Source organism: Lithobates pipiens, unplaced genomic scaffold, assembly GCF_037356315.1.
Source record: "Lithobates pipiens isolate NorthernLeopardFrog02 unplaced genomic scaffold, aLitPip1_a1.2 Scaffold_18, whole genome shotgun sequence".
NCBI classification, from domain to species: domain Eukaryota; kingdom Metazoa; phylum Chordata; class Amphibia; order Anura; family Ranidae; genus Lithobates; species Lithobates pipiens.
Window position 1 is genome coordinate 67,513,213 of NW_027507758.1, and position 23,277 is coordinate 67,536,489.

Consider the following 23,277-nt stretch of genomic DNA (forward strand, 5'->3'; position numbering starts at 1 on the left):
GATTGCCCCCCTTGTTAAACATACTATAACTGTGGTTGTCCACACCTGAGTTCAATTTCTCTAGCCACACCCAGGCCTGATTATTACCACACCTGTTCACAATCAAGGCATCACTTAAATAGGAGCTGCTTGACACAGTAAGGTCCACCAGAAGATCCTTAAAAGCTACACATCATGCCGAGACCCAAAGAAATTCAGGAACAATTGAGAAAGAAAGAAAGTAATTGAGATCTATCAGTCTGGAAAGGGTTATAAAGCCATTTCCAAAGCTTTGGGAATCCAGCGAACCACAGTGAGAGCCATTATCCACAAATGGCGAAGACATGGAAGAGTGGTGAACCTTCCCAGGAGTGGCCGGCCGCCCAAAATTACCCCCAGAGCGCAGCGACGACTCATCCAAGAGGTCACAAAAGACCCCACAACAACATCCAAGGAACTGCAGGCCTCACTTGCCTCAGTTAAGGTCAGCGTTCATGCCTCCACCATCAGGAAAAGACTGGGCAAAAATGGCCTGCATGGCAGAGTTCCAAGGAGAAAACCACTGCTGAGCAAAAAGAACATCAAAGCTCGTCTCAATTTCTCCTAATATACACACACACACACACACACACACACACACACACACACACACACACACACACTTACTTATATGTGTATATATATATATATTTTCAAAAAACCCACGGAACGGATCGTTCCTGGGATCAGAGTCACGGATTGGATCATTTTTCGGATCAGCAAATAATAATTGGCTGAGCATGGCTGGGTATTGGCAAGTATTGGCAGGGTATGGCAGAGTATTGGCACGGTATGGCAGTATTGGCAGGGTATGGCAGAGGATTGGCAGAGTATTGGTACGGTATTGGCACGGTATTGGCAGAGTATTGACACGGTATTGGCAGGGTATTGGCAGAGTATTGGCACGGTATTGGCACGGTATAGCACTATTGGCAGGGTATTGGCAGGGAATTGCAGAGTATTGGCAGAGTATGGAGGGATGACTGTGACTGCAATTGTTACAGAGCAGCGCTGTGGACACTACAGATCCAGCCCACAGCGCTGCTTCTATCCGATCTCTCCCCTCCACTTTACAGAAGGGAGAGAGGAACCGACGTTTGTTTACAAGTGATCGCTCCATCATTTGACAGAGTGATCAAATCGTAAACGGCTGATGGGTGCACCAAGATAGCTGCCGCTCCAGAGCTAGGCCGAAGCCGCGACCTTTCCTAAGGCCGAGACCGCGGATCGCTGCGGGTGCCGATCCGAACAGGGTGACCCATTCGAATCACGGATCAGTGACGATCTGTTGCACCCCTAATAAATATATATATATATATATATATATATATATATATATATATATATATATACACACACACACATACACTCACACAGATAGGCATATATATATAAAGGCAGTGTTGTGGCTACAGAAGTACAACTGATGCTGTAATTTTGACAGCTGCGCAGATGATGCATCGCTGATAACGCAAGGTGGCTGTAAAATTCAGAGCATCAGATGAGTCCAGTACACACTGCGTTTGCATAAGTGTATATGTTAATACGCCTGTGTGAAAAACGCCATATATACTACACACACACACACACACACACACACACACACACACACACACACACACACACACACACACATATTTATTATTATTATGTATTTATTTATTATTATTTTAATTGTTAATTTAATATTTTTATTGTTATGCTTTTTTAAAATTACTTTGAACTATTTAATATATATATTTATTGTTTTTATATGAATGGTGCATATCTGCATGACAAATAGGGTACTATCATTTCAGAATACACCATTCGCATAAATATGCACATATGTTATGTATTAATTAGAATGTTTTACACTTATGGGGTGTCTGTTTATTGGGTAGGGGGATTATATCTTTATTATTAACTTAATATGTGCAGTGTATGTGGAGTGCTTCGTATTTCACTTTGGGATTCTGATACTGAAATCACCTGAGCTATTGTGAGATTACAGAAACAGAAGCCGTTCAGGGTTCTCAGAGCGTTTGTAGATCACTTCTATTCTCAGTGGGAGAAGTGATCTACATGATATATTAAACTGCCACATGGGTGAGAACAAATATCTCCGAGAAGAGCAGAGAACTCGAGAGATGTAAAATATCAAAATATACTAAACGGACACCTAAGTTCAGGTATGATTTATTTACCCAGCTGGCTAGGACCAATGTAAGTATATGTATTCCATACCTGTGGGATCCCTGTGGAAGTGGAAAATTGCTGTAGTAGTTGGTGTTACTACAGTGATTTTTGCAATTTTCCGGGTTCCTGTGCTGAGTGGCTGCCCTTCTGCATAGGAAACATGAGTTCACTTGCCTTGACATTTACAGAACACCTTGTCATTTTTTCAATAATTAAGTGTTCTCTGGATGAAGTGGAGGTTGTGACGCTCCAGCCCTGGCTTCCCACTTCTTCCAATCTGATAGCACCGTGTATGCATTGAACAAAATTATCATTATACAGGATTTATGTAGCACCAAAAGTTTGTGCAGCGTTTTACAACATAAGGACAGACATTACAGGAGGAATCGGAGGGTCCAGCTCATTAGAGCTTACAATCCAGGAGATGGTGAATGGTGGCCCTGCTCAGTGAATGACCCCCTGTGGTTACAATGCAGCCACAGGTACCGCAAGGCCCTGGCAATCACTGTAGTAACTGTGACTGCTACAGTGATTCTCTGCTTCCACGGCAGGCCCACAGGTGTGAAATATTTATATTTACATTGACCTAAGTTGGACAATGTAACTATTATAAAAAATCTACCTGGTTTTCAGATTTGTTATGCATTGTTTTATATTGTGAAATAAAAAGGTTATGGCGCTAAACCCTATTAGTGATGAGATGAGTTAACTTATCAAATCCTAGTGTTTAATTTTTTATATAAAAAGAGAAAGAAAAAGAAAGAACTGTTGGTGATACCGTGAAAAGATATCCTAAAGCAATTTTATCCAAAACAAATTGTGTGTGATTAATGTGGAGTCAGCATTCATGTTGCATTATAATTAAAACCAAAAATGAGTATTAAATTATCCTATGCGTATCGACCTACTGAAAACATGTAAACCTTCATTAAATGTGCAAAATAGTGGAAATAATGTTAATATTCGACAATATGTTAGTGTAAAACAGATTGTGCAAACATGTGCAAAAAAATGTGCAAAGAAACAACTAAAGGTCAGAGCAACCAAGGATCCGAAATAATTTAACCATAAAATCGCATGAAGGCGCTAAATGTGCGAATAGACAATATTTTCAACCAATAATCGCATGAAGACGCATCTGTGTCCAGTATAAGTCCAAAATTAATATTTGGCTTGATAGTGCTGCCTCTTCAGACTATTGTTGTAATTGTTACAAAAAGTTAATGGGGGGTATTTGATTCACTCGTGCAAATAGTGCGGGCTTTCAATTAGAGAACTTCATCCCCGGTGCGCCACTCTGTGCTATAGTATGTGAATGCTCTCACCAGAGATAATGCCCCTGTGGGGCTGGACGGACCTTCACAATGTAAGCCACTGTGTCGCTCTCTGGCTGCTGCTGGTGCACTGGGTGAAGCTTCGTTGTTCCGTCCGTATGGTATCCAACGTTAATTATATAAGGGAAGACATATCCATAGTGTAATACGTTCTTAACCAAATCGTTCGTTTATTAGTATTAAAATCTACTCACATTTTACATTAAAAGCATGTGCATATAGGAAAAACTCCGCCGTTCGTCTCAAACGAGTGCACACAACGTGGCCACGCCCTACGCGTTTCGTCACTACGACGTCCTCTGGAGCGGCCATATTGGTGCACCTTATTGCTTAAATAGGGTGCAGTGCTCCACTACGCCTGCGCTGAAATAACAGCGCCATTTTGGGTGTGGGATGCCCTTACTCTGCTGGGAATGAATACCATTACTCCCCCTAGTGCCCTTAGGGAAGACAGATATACTTAGCCTTGGAGCACTGCAGCCTACCCATAAACCATACTCAGTTTAGATGACATTCTTTAGTCTTTTCCCATTTAACCGGACGTTTGTAATTAAGGGAATAAAAAAATAATAGTAAAAATGACACTAAAAATACAGTAAATAAATGTATGTATAGGAATACATACATAAAATTCACATATATATAATTCATACATATATAAAAATATATAAAAATTCTTACATAAAAATTCATACATAAAAAAGGGGGTATACATTAATACTGAAAAAACGCATGAATTTATAAAGATTATAAAAATTATAAAAATTATTTAAGGTGTTTTTAATATGTTTAGAAGAGTTTTTTTGTGCATACTAATATGTGAATATAAATGGAGAGATTATTCCAAAGGAAAGTTTTCCAAGAGGAAAGTTTTTTTGGGAAGGAATTGAATAAAATAAAATTCTTAAAAAGATATAGATATATATGGAGGTGATAAGAAGGTCTGTTTAGCATCGTCCTATAGGTGATTGTAATATTTGTGACTGTGTGTTTGATTCCTACAGGGGAACTTTTAGATAATTTAGATAAGTCTTGTTGTAATTCCGACACATCTACTGTGTTTTGAATGAATAACATTCGACCTGAACCCGAAGGTATGGGCCATGAGGTGTTAATGTTGGGATAGATAGGCTACTTATATATGTGGTTAGGTCTTGTCGGGATCCTGTAATGTTATGTATGTGTATGGGTAACATTCGGCTACGGAATGTTCGTCCAGCATTATCTAATGCTGAGGCAAACAGTTGACTATTAAAAGTTAGTTAAGAAGCAATTGAGGTCTAATTCTATGTTCATTCCCCTTGGCTGGAGGGTATCTAAATTAAAAATCCATTTCGTTTCGTTCCTGGATATCTTGATCGTTTTGTCTTCCCCTCTCCAGTGGCCTCTTATTTTGTCTATTCCGTAGAAAATCATTTGTCCAGGATCCCGATTGTGGAAATCCCTAAAGTGTTTGGAAACACTGTGTTTCTGGAAGCCTTTTTTGATATTTGCAATATGTTCCCTTATCCTGACTTTTAACTCCCTGGTAGTCCTTCCCACATATTGCTTATGGCAAGGACATTCAATGACGTAAGTGACGTGGGAGCTGTTACAAGTAATCAATTCTTTGATTTTATATTCTTTTCCATTAGAGGTGGAATTAAAAGTAGTTTTCTTTTTTTCTGTCTTTTTACTATTTCTGCATGGGAGGCAGTTTCCGCACTTATAGAATCCTTTTAGGGTCTCAGAGATTTTTATTTGTTTTGGTGGGTCCATCACGTTTTTTACTAGTTTGTTTCGGAGTGTTGGAGCCTTCCTGTAGATGAACCGTGGTTTGTTCGGCAACATGGCCTGGAGTGAGCTGTCTGCTTGTAAAATCGGCCAGTGTTTTTTGATGATACGCTCTACATCTTTATGTTGTCTGTTATACCCTGTGAGGAACGCGATGTCATGGAGGTTTTGTTTCGGTTTTACTTTCTTGCCTTCAATTAATTTTTTCCTATCCATATGTTTTACTTCATTTTTTAATTTACGGAGATTTTCTTCTTTATATCCTTTCTTCCTAAACCTTTCGATGACGGTTTCCGCCTGCTTGTCAAAGTCGTCAATTTTGCTACAGTTCCTGTATAGCCGTAGAAGCTGGCCTTTGGGTATGTTCCCTAGCCATCTAGAATGGTGGCAGCTATTTGTGGGGATGTACCCATTGCGATCCGTGGTCTTGAAGAAGGTGCGGGTGCCAAGATTTCCTTCATGTTTGTAAATTTGGAGGTCCAGATAATCTACAGTCTGGGTGTTAAACTTTCCTGTGAATTTGATGTGATATATATTGTCATTGATTTCTCCAAAAAAGTCTTGCAGTTGTTCTACCGTGCCTCCCCATACCAATACAATATCGTCTATATATCGACGGTAAAATTTCAAATTTTGCCTATACACTCCATAGATTTGTTCTTCCTCCCATCGGTTCAAAAACAAGTTCGCCACACTTGGAGCGTACTTTGCCCCCATTGCCACGCCTTTCGTCTGTGTATAGAAAGTTCCATTGTACCAGAAATAGTTCGAAGTCATTGCCATCCTTAGGCCTTCAGTGATGTATTTTATTTGTTCCTGTTTTAAATCCGATAGTCGTTGTAATGCCCACTCGACACTGCTAATGCCATCCTCTTGTTTTATATTTGTATATAGCGATTCCACGTCTATCGTCACCAATATGTCACTTTCACTAATGGGGATTCCATTCAAGTCCTCTAATAATTGCTTACTGTCCCTTAAGTATGACCTTCCTTTTGTCACCAGGGGCTGTAGGAAACCATCCACATATGCCCCTAACCTGGAAAACAAAGAATCGATTCCACTTATTATGGGTCTCCCGGGTGGGTGAGTTTGATTTTTGTGGATCTTAGGGACATAATAAATAACTGGGGTCTTTGCCGCCTTTGGAAATAGGTATTTCACCTCTTTTTTATTCAAAATGCCTTGATCTTTGCCTTTTTTGATATATTTCTTAAGTTTAGTTTCATATTCTGATTTCGGGTTTTTCTTCAACTTCTTGTATGTGTCAGGTATATTCAACAAGTTCTCCATTTCTTTCTCATAGTCTTGTCTATCCAAAATGACAAGGCCGCCTCCCTTGTCTGCGGGTCTGATGATAATCCCCTTTCTCTTTTCTATTGATTTAATGGTGTCCCATATTCCTTTTCCTTTGGTTTTTCTCACCTCTATATTCCTTAGGTCATGTTCGACCATCTTTTTGAAGACCTTAATGTTTTCATCCTGCTGGACTTTGGGATTGAAGGTTGAGTTGTTTCTTAATTGCGAGTGCTGGTAAAATGTGTTAGTATCTTCCTTCGTATGTGGATTCTTGGTTGCAAAGAATTTTTTGATGTTAAGTTTCCTCACAAATTTTTGGAGGTCTATATATGTTTCAAATTTATCTAGTCCCTTATCTGGGGCAAACTTTAAGCCCATGTCCAGCACCCTGAGTTCTTCCTCCGTAAAGACCGCCTTACTTAAATTATAAATGCCCTCCCCTATTGTTCCCTTCTTCTTTTTCTGGAGGCCTCCTCTCTTTCCTCGTATGCGTTTTCTGCTCTTCTGTCTTGTATCCAGTGTGTTTCTTCCCCTCTTTGATTCCGATGATGGCCGTTTCCCCCATAGTTCCTCCTCGTATAGTCTTCTCTGGTCCATCTCGGGTTCCATCCACCATTTCTTCTGGGGGGCCCGTACTGTTGATTCCTTATTGGATATCGAAATGGTCTCCAATCTCTCTGGGGACCATGTCTCGTATCCCTCGGGCCTGGTGGTCTGTGTTCTTGTCCCCTGGGAAAAAAATCTCTTTCAAACCTCCGGTTTCTAAATGGGGTGTATTGGGGGTATTCCCTTAGAGGAGAGTATCTGTTGTGATGTCTCGGAATGTTGGGTGTATAGGGAGTATGATTCCCCCTATATCTGTCTTGCTCATATTCCCCTACTGTCCTCCCTTCGGGTCTTCTATACCCTGGTGTGTGTGGAATGTCATTTCTTACTGTCCCATCTTGTGTGTGTGTGGGTTGGTTCCACTCCTGTTCTGTGTCTTGGGTTGGGTTTTCCCTGGATTCTTCCATTATGGATAGTTCATTGTCTTCCTCGTTATAGTTGCCCTCTATTTGCCATTTGTAAACCTGCTGGTTTTTGTAATCCAGCACATCCCTCTTAAATTTCTTTTGCTTCTTTTGTTGTATTTCCTTATCATACTTTTTTATGTGTTCTTGTAAAATCTTTTCCCTATCTATATATTCTGCTGTTTCTTTAAATGGTATGAGTTGATCCCTGAGTTGTGATATCTCTGTTTCTATGTTTTTCAATTTATGTTGGCGTCTGATCACTATTTTCTGTAGGAGTGCTCTTTCGCTCTGATTGAAAAACTGGTACCACTCTTCCATAAGGTGTCTATCGCTTATTGCATCATTTGGGGAGACATCCCATCTTAATCTCCTGGGTGTAATTTGTTCCGCTATATACTTTTCAAGAATGGCCACATCCCACCATACCCTCAATTGCTTCTCAAGGCTATGTTTCAGGTGTTTGAATAAGCTATCCAAGTCCTGCTTAATGACCACATGTTCTTGATTAAATACCTCCACAAGGTTTACCATTCTGCTATTGACATATTTAAAAATATCCATTGCTGCAACTTTGAATTAGGGTCCGATAGGTCCCTTATGTATAGATGAATAAATAAATAAAGTCGCGCTATGGAAAAATCAAAGCTCCTAAGTGATAGAAATATGTGAAATAAATTGAAATTAAAAGTGGAGAGAGAAAAGGAAATATACTGGGTTAGAGCTGCCTGTGCCTGAAGCCCTCACTTCCTTATTGGGGAGGAGAGGGAAATAGAAATGTGAAATAAAAAGGTTATGGCGCTAAACCCTATTAGTGATGAGATGAGTTAACTTATCAAATCCTAGTGTTTAATTTTTTATATAAAAAGAGAAAGAAAAAGAAAGAACTGTTGGTGATACCGTGAAAAGATATCCTAAAGCAATTTTATCCAAAACAAATTGTGTGTGATTAATGTGGAGTCAGCATTCATGTTGCATTATAATTAAAACCAAAAATGAGTATTAAATTATCCTATGCGTATCGACCTACTGAAAACATGTAAACCTTCATTAAATGTGCAAAATAGTGGAAATAATGTTAATATTCGACAATATGTTAGTGTAAAACAGATTGTGCAAACATGTGCAAAAAAATGTGCAAAGAAACAACTAAAGGTCAGAGCAACCAAGGATCCGAAATAATTTAACCATAAAATCGCATGAAGGCGCTAAATGTGCGAATAGACAATATTTTCAACCAATAATCGCATGAAGACGCATCTGTGTCCAGTATAAGTCCAAAATTAATATTTGGCTTGATAGTGCTGCCTCTTCAGACTATTGTTGTAATTGTTACAAAAAGTTAATGGGGGGTATTTGATTCACTCGTGCAAATAGTGCAGGCTTTCAATTAGAGAACTTCATCCCCGGTGCGCCACTCTGTGCTATAGTATGTGAATGCTCTCACCAGAGATAATGCCCCTGTGGGGCTGGACGGACCTTCACAATGTAAGCCACTGTGTCGCTCTCTGGCTGCTGCTGGTGCACTGGGTGAAGCTTCGTTGTTCCGTCCGTATGGTATCCAACGTTAATTATATAAGGGAAGACATATCCATAGTGTAATACGTTCTTAACCAAATCGTTCGTTTATTAGTATTAAAATCTACTCACATTTTACATTAAAAGCATGTGCATATAGGAAAAACTCCGCCGTTCGTCTCAAACGAGTGCACACAACGTGGCCACGCCCTACGCGTTTCGTCACTACGACGTCCTCTGGAGCGGCCATATTGGTGCACCTTATTGCTTAAATAGGGTGCAGTGCTCCACTACGCCTGCGCTGAAATAACAGCGCCATTTTGGGTGTGGGATGCCCTTACTCTGCTGGGAATGAATACCATTACTCCCCCTAGTGCCCTTAGGGAAGACAGATATACTTAGCCTTGGAGCACTGCAGCCTACCCATAAACCATACTCAGTTTAGATGACATTCTTTAGTCTTTTCCCATTTAACCGGACGTTTGTAATTAAGGGAATAAAAAAATAATAAAATAATAATAAAATAATATAGATTATCTGGACCTCCAAATTTACAAACATGAAGGAAATCTTGGCACCCGCACCTTCTTCAAGACCACGGATCGCAATGGGTACATCCCCACAAATAGCTGCCACCATCCTAGATGGCTAGGGAACATACCCAAAGGCCAGCTTCTACGGCTATACAGGAACTGTAGCAAAATTGACGACTTTGACAAGCAGGCGGAAACCGTCATCGAAAGGTTTAGGAAGAAAGGATATAAAGAAGAAAATCTCCGTAAATTAAAAAATGAAGTAAAACATATGGATAGGAAAAAATTAATTGAAGGCAAGAAAGTAAAACCGAAACAAAACCTCCATGACATCGCATTCCTCACAGGGTATAACAGACAACATAAAGATGTAGAGCGTATCATCAAAAAACACTGGCCGATTTTACAAGCAGACAGCTCACTCCAGGCCATGTTGCCGAACAAACCACGGTTCATCTACAGGAAGGCTCCAACACTCCGAAACAAACTAGTAAAAAACGTGATGGACCCACCAAAACAAATAAAAATCTCTGAGACCCTAAAAGGATTCTATAAGTGCGGAAACTGCCTCCCATGCAGAAATAGTAAAAAGACAGAAAAAAAGAAAACTACTTTTAATTCCACCTCTAATGGAAAAGAATATAAAATCAAAGAATTGATTACTTGTAACAGCTCCCACGTCACTTACGTCATTGAATGTCCTTGCCATAAGCAATATGTGGGAAGGACTACCAGGGAGTTAAAAGTCAGGATAAGGGAACATATTGCAAATATCAAAAAAGGCTTCCAGAAACACAGTGTTTCCAAACACTTTAGGGATTTCCACAATCGGGATCCTGGACAAATGATTTTCTACGGAATAGACAAAATAAGAGGCCACTGGAGAGGGGAAGACAAAACGATCAAGATATCCAGGAACGAAACGAAATGGATTTTTAATTTAGATACCCTCCAGCCAAGGGGAATGAACATAGAATTAGACCTCAATTGCTTCTTAACTAACTTTTAATAGTCAACTGTTTGCCTCAGCATTAGATAATGCTGGACGAACATTCCGTAGCCGAATGTTACCCATACACATACATAACATTACAGGATCCCGACAAGACCTAACCACATATATAAGTAGCCTATCTATCCCAACATTAACACCTCATGGCCCATACCTTCGGGTTCAGGTCGAATGTTATTCATTCAAAACACAGTAGATGTGTCGGAATTACAACAAGACTTATCTAAATTATCTAAAAGTTCCCCTGTAGGAATCAAACACACAGTCACAAATATTACAATCACCTATAGGACGATGCTAAACAGACCTTCTTATCACCTCCATATATATCTATATCTTTTTAAGAATTTTATTTTATTCAATTCCTTCCCAAAAAAACTTTCCTCTTGGAAAACTTTCCTTTGGAATAATCTCTCCATTTATATTCACATATTAGTATGCACAAAAAAACTCTTCTAAACATATTAAAAACACCTTAAATAATTTTTATAATTTTTATAATCTTTATAAATTCATGCGTTTTTTCAGTATTAATGTATACCCCCTTTTTTATGTATGAATTTTTATGTAAGAATTTTTATATATTTTTATATATGTATGAATTATATATATGTGAATTTTATGTATGTATTCCTATACATACATTTATTTACTGTATTTTTAGTGTCATTTTTACTATTATTTTTTTATTCCCTTAATTACAAACGTCCGGTTAAATGGGAAAAGACTAAAGAATGTCATCTAAACTGAGTATGGTTTATGGGTAGGCTGCAGTGCTCCAAGGCTAAGTATATCTGTCTTCCCTAAGGGCACTAGGGGGAGTAATGGTATTCATTCCCAGCAGAGTAAGGGCATCCCACACCCAAAATGGCGCTGTTATTTCAGCGCAGGCGTAGTGGAGCACTGCACCCTATTTAAGCAATAAGGTGCACCAATATGGCCGCTCCAGAGGACGTCGTAGTGACGAAACGCGTAGGGCGTGGCCACGTTGTGTGCACTCGTTTGAGACGAACGGCGGAGTTTTTCCTATATGCACATGCTTTTAATGTAAAATGTGAGTAGATTTTAATACTAATAAACGAACGATTTGGTTAAGAACGTATTACACTATGGATATGTCTTCCCTTATATAATTAACGTTGGATACCATACGGACGGAACAACGAAGCTTCACCCAGTGCACCAGCAGCAGCCAGAGAGCGACACAGTGGCTTACATTGTGAAGGTCCGTCCAGCCCCACAGGGGCATTATCTCTGGTGAGAGCATTCACATACTATAGCACAGAGTGGCGCACCGGGGATGAAGTTCTCTAATTGAAAGCCCGCACTATTTGCACGAGTGAATCAAATACCCCCCATTAACTTTTTGTAACAATTACAACAATAGTCTGAAGAGGCAGCACTATCAAGCCAAATATTAATTTTGGACTTATACTGGACACAGATGCGTCTTCATGCGATTATTGGTTGAAAATATTGTCTATTCGCACATTTAGCGCCTTCATGCGATTTTATGGTTAAATTATTTCGGATCCTTGGTTGCTCTGACCTTTAGTTGTTTCTTTGCACATTTTTTTGCACATGTTTGCACAATCTGTTTTACACTAACATATTGTCGAATATTAACATTATTTCCACTATTTTGCACATTTAATGAAGGTTTACATGTTTTCAGTAGGTCGATACGCATAGGATAATTTAATACTCATTTTTGGTTTTAATTATAATGCAACATGAATGCTGACTCCACATTAATCACACACAATTTGTTTTGGATAAAATTGCTTTAGGATATCTTTTCACGGTATCACCAACAGTTCTTTCTTTTTCTTTCTCTTTTTATATAAAAAATTAAACACTAGGATTTGATAAGTTAACTCATCTCATCACTAATAGGGTTTAGCGCCATAACCTTTTTATTTCACATTTCTATTTCCCTCTCCTCCCCAATAAGGAAGTGAGGGCTTCAGGCACAGGCAGCTCTAACCCAGTATATTTCCTTTTCTCTCTCCACTTTTAATTTCAATTTATTTCACATATTTCTATCACTTAGGAGCTTTGATTTTTCCATAGCGCGACTTTATTTATTTATTCATTGTTTTATATTGACCAGCCTAAGGCCCCTTTCACACTGGCTTTCCGATCAGGTCCGGCTGTCAGTTTTTCAGGCGGACCTGATCGAACGCTCTATTCAGCCCTATGGAATGGCAGATGTCAGCTGTGACATGTCCGCTGACATCTGCCGCTATCCAATCCTGTCCACCAAATCCAAACGGTGACCCTATTTTCCATCCATCTGGAGGATTGAATGGGATCGGATAAAAACGAACATGGGGTCCCCATAGAGGAGAGCGGGACTCTGACAGGCCCGTTTTTGCACAGTGAGCGGAGATGGACCTGTCATTCGCCTGCTCATTGGGGATCAGTGAACTGGGAGTCTGTCATACAGACAAGCCAGTGTAAAAGGACCCTAAAAGAAAAACAATGGGGATTGTTTACTAAAACGGGAGCGTGTGAAATCTGGTGAAACGAACAGATTCCAGGTTCTTTTACCAAAGCTTAATAGAACAAGCTGAAGTTAGCAGCTGATTGGCTACCATGCACAGCTGCACCAGATTCTGAGCACCCCCGTTTTATTAAATCTCTTCCGCTTATCTTTGTGGAAGGTAAAAATACTGGGAAGTATTACACTTAAAGTTTGTTTTAGACTGACTTACTTTTGTAAAAAGTAATTGCAGAATAAGCTCTGCATTCGGAATGTGAATGGTTATTGCTCTCTCCTCAGGTACAGGATGTTGTTCCTATCACCAGCTATGACACAGCCGGCTCCTTTCTGCTTTTGGGGTGCAACAATGGATCCATTTATTATATAGGTGAGATATATTTTTATTGGAGAAAAAGGGAAATGTAGCACGTTTGCGGTGAAAGACCAGAAACCTCTTTCATCTTTTAAAGTAGATATTTACTACATCCGAGCACCACAAACCAAAAGCACAAATTAATTTTTAATATTCAAAACAAACTGCCCCACTCACCCATGTTTCCATTTTTTATTATGTTGAGAAATCACTTTGTGCAACACCCCTTGGCACATTTTTGGTTTTGGCCATCTTGAGTAAGGGCAAATTAAGCATTTACTTCCTGGACTCCATTTGCCCTTAGCTCAAGCATGCATGCAGGAGAGTGTGCTTAGGTGAGAAAACCTCTCCTCACCTCCTGAAGACTCCTGGGATGTATGACATAATTTGACAATATATATATGACAAGAAACCAGGAAGTAACTGAAGAAATTTAAAAAAAAGTTATTGTTTCCTATCTATTTACTAATGCTAGCAGCACAAGGATTAAACATAATCAATGTTGATTGGTTGAGTGAAGTTCCACTTTAATATCTTTTTGTTTATACCTTACCATCGAGCATGGAATCATCGGATTCAGGGCTGATGATGATGTTGGCTTTGTTTCTTATTCCAGATATGCAGAAGTTTCCACTGCGCATGAAAGATAATGATCTGCTAGTGACGGAATTGTATCATGATCCCTCCAATGATGCCATCACTGCCCTGAGTGTCTACCTCACACCCAAAACCAGTGAGTGATGTAGGGATCCTGTCTGTAAATGGACCAAAAGTTTGTGGGACGGAGTGCAGTTAGCCTAGAATATATGAACACTTGGGTATCATTCCGGTAAAGTGACAAAAAGACAAAGGGTATATTGGGACTTGTGTTCACATCTGCCACGCCAAAAAGTTATTCTTATATCATACAATTTGTCTAAAAATAATTTTTATTTCCTACAGTATAACAACGGATATTGTCTGTAAAATACATTACAAAGATAAGGGCATTAAATCTTCTAAAAGGGCAACGTGTTTCGCTGGTCATCCGCTTCATCAGGACTAACAGAATTGAGTGCATTGAAACAAGCAAATCACAAGTAATTAAAAACAAATTTACAACAAAGAAAAGAAGGGGAAAATTAAAAATGTACAACAGCAAAACACTGCATCCGATTCATGAATTGTTGGTACAGGTCAGGTTATCACATTTATCTGACTATGATCATACAGAGTTCATTACATTCCTCCTGAAAAATGGATTAATATCTCAGATCTTATTAGTCCATCATTAGGGAAACATTTACTTACCCAGGATGGATGCAATATGCAGTGCTCAATGTATATGGAAGCAGAAAGTTATTGACCTCGAAAAGTAGCCTGCCGGCTCATGGGAGGGTTACCCCTGTTGCTAAAATAAGGTGTTCAAAGGAGTGTCAAATTCCTGGTCCCCGGCTGCACTCAGTGGTTCCTTCTGCTGATGTCTGTGTTAAAACTGCGTACTGTAATGACACACTTGGATAATACGTGCCATCTTACCCGCCCTTTATGTTTTGTTTGCAGGTGTCAGTGGAAACTGGATTGAGATTGCTTACGGCACAAGCTCAGGAGCAGTGAGGGTGATTGTGCAACATCCAGAGACGGTGGGCTCTGGGCCTCAGCTCTTCCAAACGTTTACAGTACACCGAAGCCCGGTGACCAAGATCATGTTATCAGAGAAACATCTCGTATCAGGTACATGTGGAGACAGTCATTGCTAGTGTATAGTATTCTGTGTAATTTTTGTGCATCAGATATAGATAGTCCAAAATTCTAAAACAATATATTGTGAGTTATTGGTCTGGTTAGTTATTGGTTACATGTGGTAATTTTATTTTTTATTTAGGCTTGAAGCACGTCTCCACGTTGTGCAGACAGCCTGCTCCCTTGAAGATAGGACAATCCCCATAGGTGCTCTTCTTCCTGTAGCAGCAGTGGGTCAGGCCAAAAGTAGAATTCCTGACTAACACTTACTAGCTTTAACTGTGTCCCCTCACCCACTCCTGGCACTTATGTTAACTAGCCCGTGTAAATGCTCCAGTCCTGACACATGATCCCTGTGCCAGTGAGGGGCATCTGCAAGGGAGTGAAGAGAGCGCTCATCAACAGCTGAGAATTTCAGGAGTGGGGACTTCATCCACGGGCTCCGATGTCCCAGATGTTACCAGCGCTCCCTCCTCTCCCCTGCAGCTGCTGCTAAATGAGATATGGGAGCCGGATCGCGTGACCAGACTGAAGGAACTGAAAAAGGGTAAGTATATATATATATCACCTGCATCATTAACCACTTGCCGACCGCCTCACGCCGATGTACGTCGGCAGAATGGCACGGGCAGGCATAAGCACGTACATGTACGTGATTTGCCTCCCGCGGGTCGGGGGCCCGATCGGGCCCCCGCCCGGTGCCTGCGGCGGTCGGTTTTCGTTCGGGAGCGATCCCGGACGAGGGGACGGCCATTCATTCATGGCCACCCCCTCGCGATCGCTCCCGACGAATGGAAATCCCCGGTGACATCACTTCCTCTCCTGTAATGTAAACACAGGAGAGGAAGTGATGTATTCTCTCCTCCGTGTCGGTATTTTTCGTTCCGACACGGAGGAGAGCGGATCAGTGAGTTGCACCAACACATCCCACACACAGTAGAACATGCCAGGCACACTCACACCCCCCCTTTACCCCCCGATCACCCCCCCAATTACCCCTGCCCCCCCAGTCACAGTGACACCAATGTCATTTTTTTTTTTTTTTTTTTGCATTGGTGTCATTTGTGACTGTAATAACTGTTAGGGCAGTTAGGGTTAGCCCCCTTTAGTTCTAATGTACCCCCCTAACCCCCCCAATAAAGGTTTAACCCCGTGATCACCCCCCGTCGCCAGTGTCACTAAGGCTGGGTTCACATTGCAGCGGTTTATGAGAACGAATGTGATTCGCACCGCACTGCAGTGCAAATCACATCCGATCTCTGTGCGATTCGAGTTCAGCCATTCGCCGCACCCGCCGCAAATTCGCACGGGACCCTTTTTTTGGCCCGCAGCAGAATCGGATCGCATGGGTGTTCACACCATGCGATCCGAGTTTGCAGATCGCACTGCGATATGCGAACTGATCTGGGGGTGTCAGTAACATTTCACTGACACTCCCAGCAGTTCGCATAGGGCAGTGTGAACTGCCGCCGGGAGGCATGCGATGCGGGAACCCGCCGCGGATTCGCGGCGTTTCCGCATCGCTCCAGTGTGAACCCAGCCTAATAAGCGATCATTTTTCTGATCGCCGTATTAGTGTCACAGGTGACGCTAGTTAGGCAGGTAGGTATTTAGGTTCGCCGCAGCTTTTTATAGCGCTAGGGACCCCCATATACTACCGCATAAAGCCCCCTGATTGCCCCCTAGTTAACCCTTTCACCAGTGATCACCATATAACTGTTACAGGTGACGCTGGTTGGTTAGTTATTTTTTTATAGTTTCAGGGCACCCGCCATTTATTACCTAATAAAGGTTTAACCCCCTGATCACCCGGCAGGTGTCATTTGTGACTAATAACTGTTAGGGCAGTTAGGGTTAGCCCCCTTTAGTTCTAAGGTACCCCCCTAACCCCCCCAATAAAGGTTTAACCCCGTGATCACCCCCCGTCGCCAGTGTCACTAAGGCTGGGTTCACATTGCAGCGGTTTATGAGAACGGATGTGATTCGCACCGCACTGCAGTGCAAATCACATCCGATCTCTGTGCGATTCGAGTTCAGCTATACAGATAGTATGGCTGAATTCGTGTCGCACCCGCCGCACCCGCCGCAAACTCGCACGGGACCCTTTTTTTGGTCCGCAGCAGAATCGGATCGCATGGGTGTTCACACCATGCGATCCAAGTTTGCAGATCGCACTGCGATATGCGAACTGATCTGGGGGTGTCATTAACATTTCACTGACACTCCCAGCAGTTCGCATAGGGCAGTGTGAACTGCCGCCGGGAGGCATGCGATGCGGGAACCCGCCGCGCATTCGTGGCGTTCCCGCATCGCTCCAGTGTGAACCCAGCCTAATAAGCGATCGTTTTTCTGATCGCTGTATTAGTGTCACAGGTGACGCTAGTTAGGCAGGTAGGTATTTAGGTTCGCCGCAGCTTTTTATAGCGCCAGGGACCCCCATATACTACCGCATAAAGCCCCCTGATTGCCCCCTAGTTAACCCTTTCACCAGTGATCACCATATAACTGTTACAGGTGACGCTGGTTGGTTAGTTATTTTTTTATAGTTTCAGGGCACCCGCCATTTATTACCTAGTCTCACTAGTGTACCCCTAAATTTAGGGGTGTCTACTTTCTAAAATGGGGTCATTTGGGGGGGGGGGTTTGTGCCATCTTGGCATTTTATGGCCTTCAAAACTGTAACGCCCTTAGAAAGCCTGAAGGCGGTGCTTGGTTTTTGGGGCCCCGTACGCGGCTAGGCTCCCAAAAAGTCCCACATATGTGGTATCCCCGTACTCAGGAGAAGCAGCAGAATTTATTTTGGGGTGTCATTTCACATATGCCCATGGCATGCGTGAGCAATATATCATTTAGTGACAACTTTGTGAAAAAAAAAAAAAGTTTGTAATTTTCCCGCAACTTGTGGCAAAATATAAAATATTCCATGGACTCAACATGCCTCTCAGCAAATAGCTTGGGGTGTCTACTTTCTAAAATGGGGTCATTTGTGGGGGTTTTGTGCCATCTTGGCATTTTATGGCCTTCAAAACTGTAATAGGTAGTGAGGCGTGAAATCAAAAATTTACGCCCTTAGAAAGCCTGAAGGTGGTGCTTGGTTTTCGGGGCCCTGTACGCGGCTAGGCTCCCAAAAAGTCCCACATATGTGGTATCCCCGTACTCAGGAGAAGCAGCAGAATTTATTTTGGGGTGTCATTTCACATACGCCCATAGCATGTGTGAGCAATATATCATTTAGTGACAACTTTGTGTAAAAAAAAAAAAAAAAATTTTTTTTTTGTCATTATTCAATCGCTTGAGGCAAAAAAATAAAATATTCAATGGGCTCAACATGCCTCTTATCAATTTCCTTAGGGGGTCTACTTTCCAAAATGGGGTCATTTGGGGGGGTTTTGTACTGCCCTGTCATTTTAGCACCTCAAGAAATGAGATAGGCAGTCGTAAACTAAAAGCTGCGTAAATTCCAGAAAACGTACCTTAGTTTGTAGATGTGACAACTTTTGCGCAAACCAATAAATATACAATTATTGACTTTTTTTTTACCAAAGACATGTGGCTGAATACATTTTGGCCTAAATGTATGACTAAAATTGAGTTTATTGGATTTTTCTAATAACAAAAAGTAGAAAATATCATTTTTTTTCAAAATTTGCGGTCTTTTTACGTTTATATCGCAAAAAATAAAAATCGCAGAGGCAATCAAATACCATCAAAAGAAAGCTCTATTTGTGGGAAGAAAAGGACGCAAATTTTGTTTGGGTACAACATTGCATGACCGCGCAATTACCAGTTAAAGCAGCGCAGTGCCAAAGTGTAAAAAGACCTCTGGTCATTTACCAGCAAAATGGTCCGGTCTGAAAGTGGTTAAGCTGCAGGGAACAGGGATATATTTTTGTATATAATAGTTGAACTGGATGGAACTTGAGGTCGATATCTCCTATTAATCGCTTTATGACCAGCGATGTACCCACATTTAAAAAAAAATAAATAAAAAAATTGGTCTTTTTTTTGTTTGTTTAGCAAAAAAATAAAAATCACAGTGGTAATTAAATGCCACCAAAAGAAAGCTCTATTTGTGTGAAAAATTGATAAAAATGTTGTTTGGGTACAGTGTTGCATGACTGCACAATTGTCATTCAAAGTGCAACAGCGCTGAAAGCTGAAAATTGGCCTGGGCAGGAAGGGGTGAGAGTGCCCTGTAGACAAGTGGTTAAAGGCTTTTAAAACGTTGCCTATGGATAGCAAAATGTACATTGTTTGTCGCCATTGCACGGGCCTGCACAATTTTAACGTGTGAAATGTTTATTATTATTATGTTTATACCTAATTTATTTACTCAGCGTAACCTCATCTTTTTATATTTGACCAAAAAATTGGGTTATGTATTGTGGGGGTTTTTTGCATTAAAATTTGAAAAGTGTATTTTTTTTCCCCAAAAACTTGCGTTTGAAAAAACGCTGGCCAAATACTGTGACATAAAAAAAAATTGCAAAATCCACCAATTTTATTTCTCTAGGGCCTCCACTTTAAAATATATATATATAATGTTTTGGGGATTCTATGTAATTTTCTAGCAAAAAAAATACTGATTGTTACATGTAAACAAAAAGTGCCAGAAAAGGCCTTTGGATCAAGTGATTAAATATTATTGGGGAGCATTAACTGTGTACACAGTTAATGAGTCGGTCCAACTGAGAGTAATTTAAAGTGATATTAAAGTCAAAGTTTGGAAAACCGCTGATAGGAATGTTTTTTGTAACAGAAGAGACCCTAATGGTCTCTTTTGTCATAAATTCCTCTTTCGGCATGTCAGCGGTAATGTGCGCAGCTCAGACCAGAATTACGCAACCCCTCAGTGCTGTGATAAATTGACTCCCATGTGCATAGCTGGGAGTAACGTCATCACTGCTTGGCCATTCAAGGGGCTGTCTGTGTCCCTGTCGACAAGATATCCCTGTCGCTAGAGAAAACTTCCCATTAGGAGCAGCAGTAAAAAAACAGATGTTCTATCCCTTCAAACTCCATGCAAAGTTAAAAAAAATTAAGCTTTTTTGGATGGATGATCAGACTAAGCTGTAGTAGGCTGTAATTGTGGTTGTAGTACCTGTGAACTCTTTAGACATGGCAAAGTGTGGCATCAATCCTCGTATTGCTGCTAATGCAAGTAAGATTTAATCTGTTGTCCTGTTTTCTTTCTTCTAGTTTGTGCTGATAATAATCATGTCCGAACCTGGACTGTAACTCGCTTTAGAGGGATGATCTCCACTCAGCCGGGATCAACCCCACTCGCCTCCTTTAAAATCCTTTCCCTCGAAGAAACGGAGAGCCATGGGAGCTACTCTTCAGGCAATGACATAGGTACCTTCTCCTCCTTTCTTACATTGGCAGTGAAGGTGTTATTTGTAAGTCCCTCTAGAGCAGGAGTAGGGAACCTTGGCCCTCCAGCTGTGGTAAAACTACAAGTCCCATGAGACATTGCAAGACCCTGACAATCACAGCCAGGACTCCTAGAGGCAGAGGCATGATGGAATTTGTAGTTTCACCACAGCTGGAGGGCCCAGGTTGCCTACCCCTGCTCTAGAGGTATACTTTTTTTATTTTAACTTAGTAGCTCTTTCTGGGTATATTTACAGGAGCTGGAACTTTGAGAGCACCATATGGCTGATATTACTGCAACTGGTGGTATTCAGCAAGAGTATGTTTTACAGCACCAAGGTCACTGTTAAGTGCATAATAATTTACATAGTCTGCTTGGAAAAAGACACCTAGTTCAATCCTATACCCACAGTTGATCCAGAGGAAACCTCAGCAAAGTATGATCCAATTGCCCCAACAGGGAAAAAAAAAATCCTTTCTGATACACCAAGAGGCAATCGAATATTCCCTGGATCAACTTTACCTATAAAAATTATTATCCAGTTATATTATGTACATTTTAGGAAAGAATCCAGTCCTTTCTTAACCTGTTGCCGACCGCTTCACATACATTTACTGTGGGGCGGCTGCACTTCTGCGCAGAATCATGTACCTGCACGCCATTCTGCACTTCCAGATCTGCTTGGACACAGCGGGAGTCAATCAGCGGTTTCGGACTTGATGTCCGTTGGCATCTGGCGATTGTTCAGGAGACAGGCAGAACGGCAATCTGCCTATGTAAACAAGGCAGTTTGCGATTCTGTGACACGTGAACGCTGTGATCCTGTGTTCCTACAGAGCAGGAACACAGAGCTCGGTTTTCCCACAGTAAAAGCACCACCCACACAGTAACCAAGCACTCCCTAAAAAATACATTTAACCTTTGGTCGCCCTTGATGTTGACCTCCTCCCTGCCAGTGTCATTTATACATTGATCAGTGCATATTTTTAGCACTGATCACTAATCGCGTCACTGGTCAAAATTAAAATGCCATAAATCTCTCCCATAGTTTGTAGACACTATAACGTTCGTGCAAACCAATCAATATACACTTATTGGGAACTTTTTTTTACCCAAAATATGTAGCCGAATACATTTTGGATTAAATTGATGAAGAAATTAGATTTTTTATTTTTTTTTCTACAAATTTAATTGGATATGTATTATAGCAGAAAGTAAGAAATATATTTTTTTTTCCCCTCAAAATTGTTGGTCTTTTTTTTGTTTATAGCACAAAAAATAAAAACCACAGAGGTGATCAAATACCGTAAAAATAAAATAAAAAAAACTCTAGTTCCAGGGGAAAAAAGGACGCATTTTATTTGGGTACAGCGTTGCACGACCGCACATTTGTCAGTTACAAGTAACGCAGTGCCGTATTGGAAAAATTGACCTGGTCCTGAAGGGCGGTAAACCTAACGGAGCTGAAGTGCTTAAAGCAATCTACTGAGCTGACCAGAACCAGCTCTTGAGGGAGTCTATTTTACATTTTCACAGCTCTTACTGTAAAGAAACCTTTCTGTATTTGGAGATTAAAGTTCACTGTGGGCCACTGATTTAGGTATACATGTTGATCATATTCCCCCTTAATCTCTTCTTCTCAAGAGAATAAATTCAGTTCCTCTAAACGTTCCTCATAGCTGAGTTCCTCTATGCCTCTTATCAGTTTGCCCTTCTCTGCACTTTCTCCAGCTCCCTGATATCCTTTTTGTGAACTGGAGACAAAAACTAAACTGCATATTCCAGATGAGGTCTTACTATTAATTTGTACAGGGGCAAAATTATCTCTCTTTCTCTCTCTGGAGTCCATACCTCTCAATACAAAGGATTTTGCTTGCTTTGGAAATCGCAGCTTGGTATTTCATGTTATTATTATACTCGTGATCTACCAGAACACCCAGATCTTTCACCACTATGGATTCCCCTAGTATGCATCATGCATATTCTTAGCCCCCCCGAGTGAAAACTTTACATTTTTCAACATTAAACCTCATCTGCCACATAGTTGCCCAAAACAGTGCAACTGGTTGGCTTGTAAATAGATTATTTTGTAAAGGACCTTCATGCTCAGACCTGACCTTTTTTACTATTAATAAATATATTTAATATACTATTGATATATTTATATATTTGAAGAATTTTAGGGGGTTTTGTCCTACTATCTTGCAATCTGTTTATTTAGAATTTTTTGCAGCCTTGATTCCTTTTTTTTTTACATATTCTGTTATATTCCTTGTAACATTTAAACGATGATGGTATTCCTTCATTTTTATATTTTTTAAAAGCTCTTTCTTCATAGCTTTTTTTCATTTTTTTACTTTGGCCATAAGCCACATAGCTTTTATTTTTAGCATTTTAAACTGATTGCCCCTGGAAATGTACCTGGCAGGGAGTTCACTTTTTTTTTTTTTTTTTTTTTAAAGAATTCCTATTTCTGTACTGTGTTCGATGCCAAAATTCCTTCCCAGTCTAAGTCTTGGAGAGCAGCCCTCATCCTTGGAAAATTTGCTCTCTTAACCACTGGCCGACCAGGCACCGCAGTTATACTGCGGCAGCTTGGCTGCATGAATTGCCATCAATATATGTTGGGAGCGTACACTGTGATTTGT

The 23,277-nt window shown here is 40.6% G+C and overlaps 1 protein-coding gene across 2 annotated transcripts in view; it reads left to right on the top strand.

Annotated features, from left to right (window-relative positions):
* The window catches only part of KCTD3 (potassium channel tetramerization domain containing 3), a 156,142-nt gene that overhangs the window by 103,897 nt on the left and 28,968 nt on the right, over positions 1 to 23,277 (top strand). For both annotated transcript variants that reach the window (XM_077485767.1, XM_077485768.1), the window contains 4 exons: positions 13,461 to 13,548; positions 14,150 to 14,266; positions 15,076 to 15,246; positions 20,455 to 20,610. In XM_077485767.1, coding sequence (XP_077341893.1) covers positions 13,461 to 13,548; positions 14,150 to 14,266; positions 15,076 to 15,246; positions 20,455 to 20,610 — 532 coding nt within the window. The remainder of the gene's footprint in view (positions 1 to 13,460; positions 13,549 to 14,149; positions 14,267 to 15,075; positions 15,247 to 20,454; positions 20,611 to 23,277) is intronic.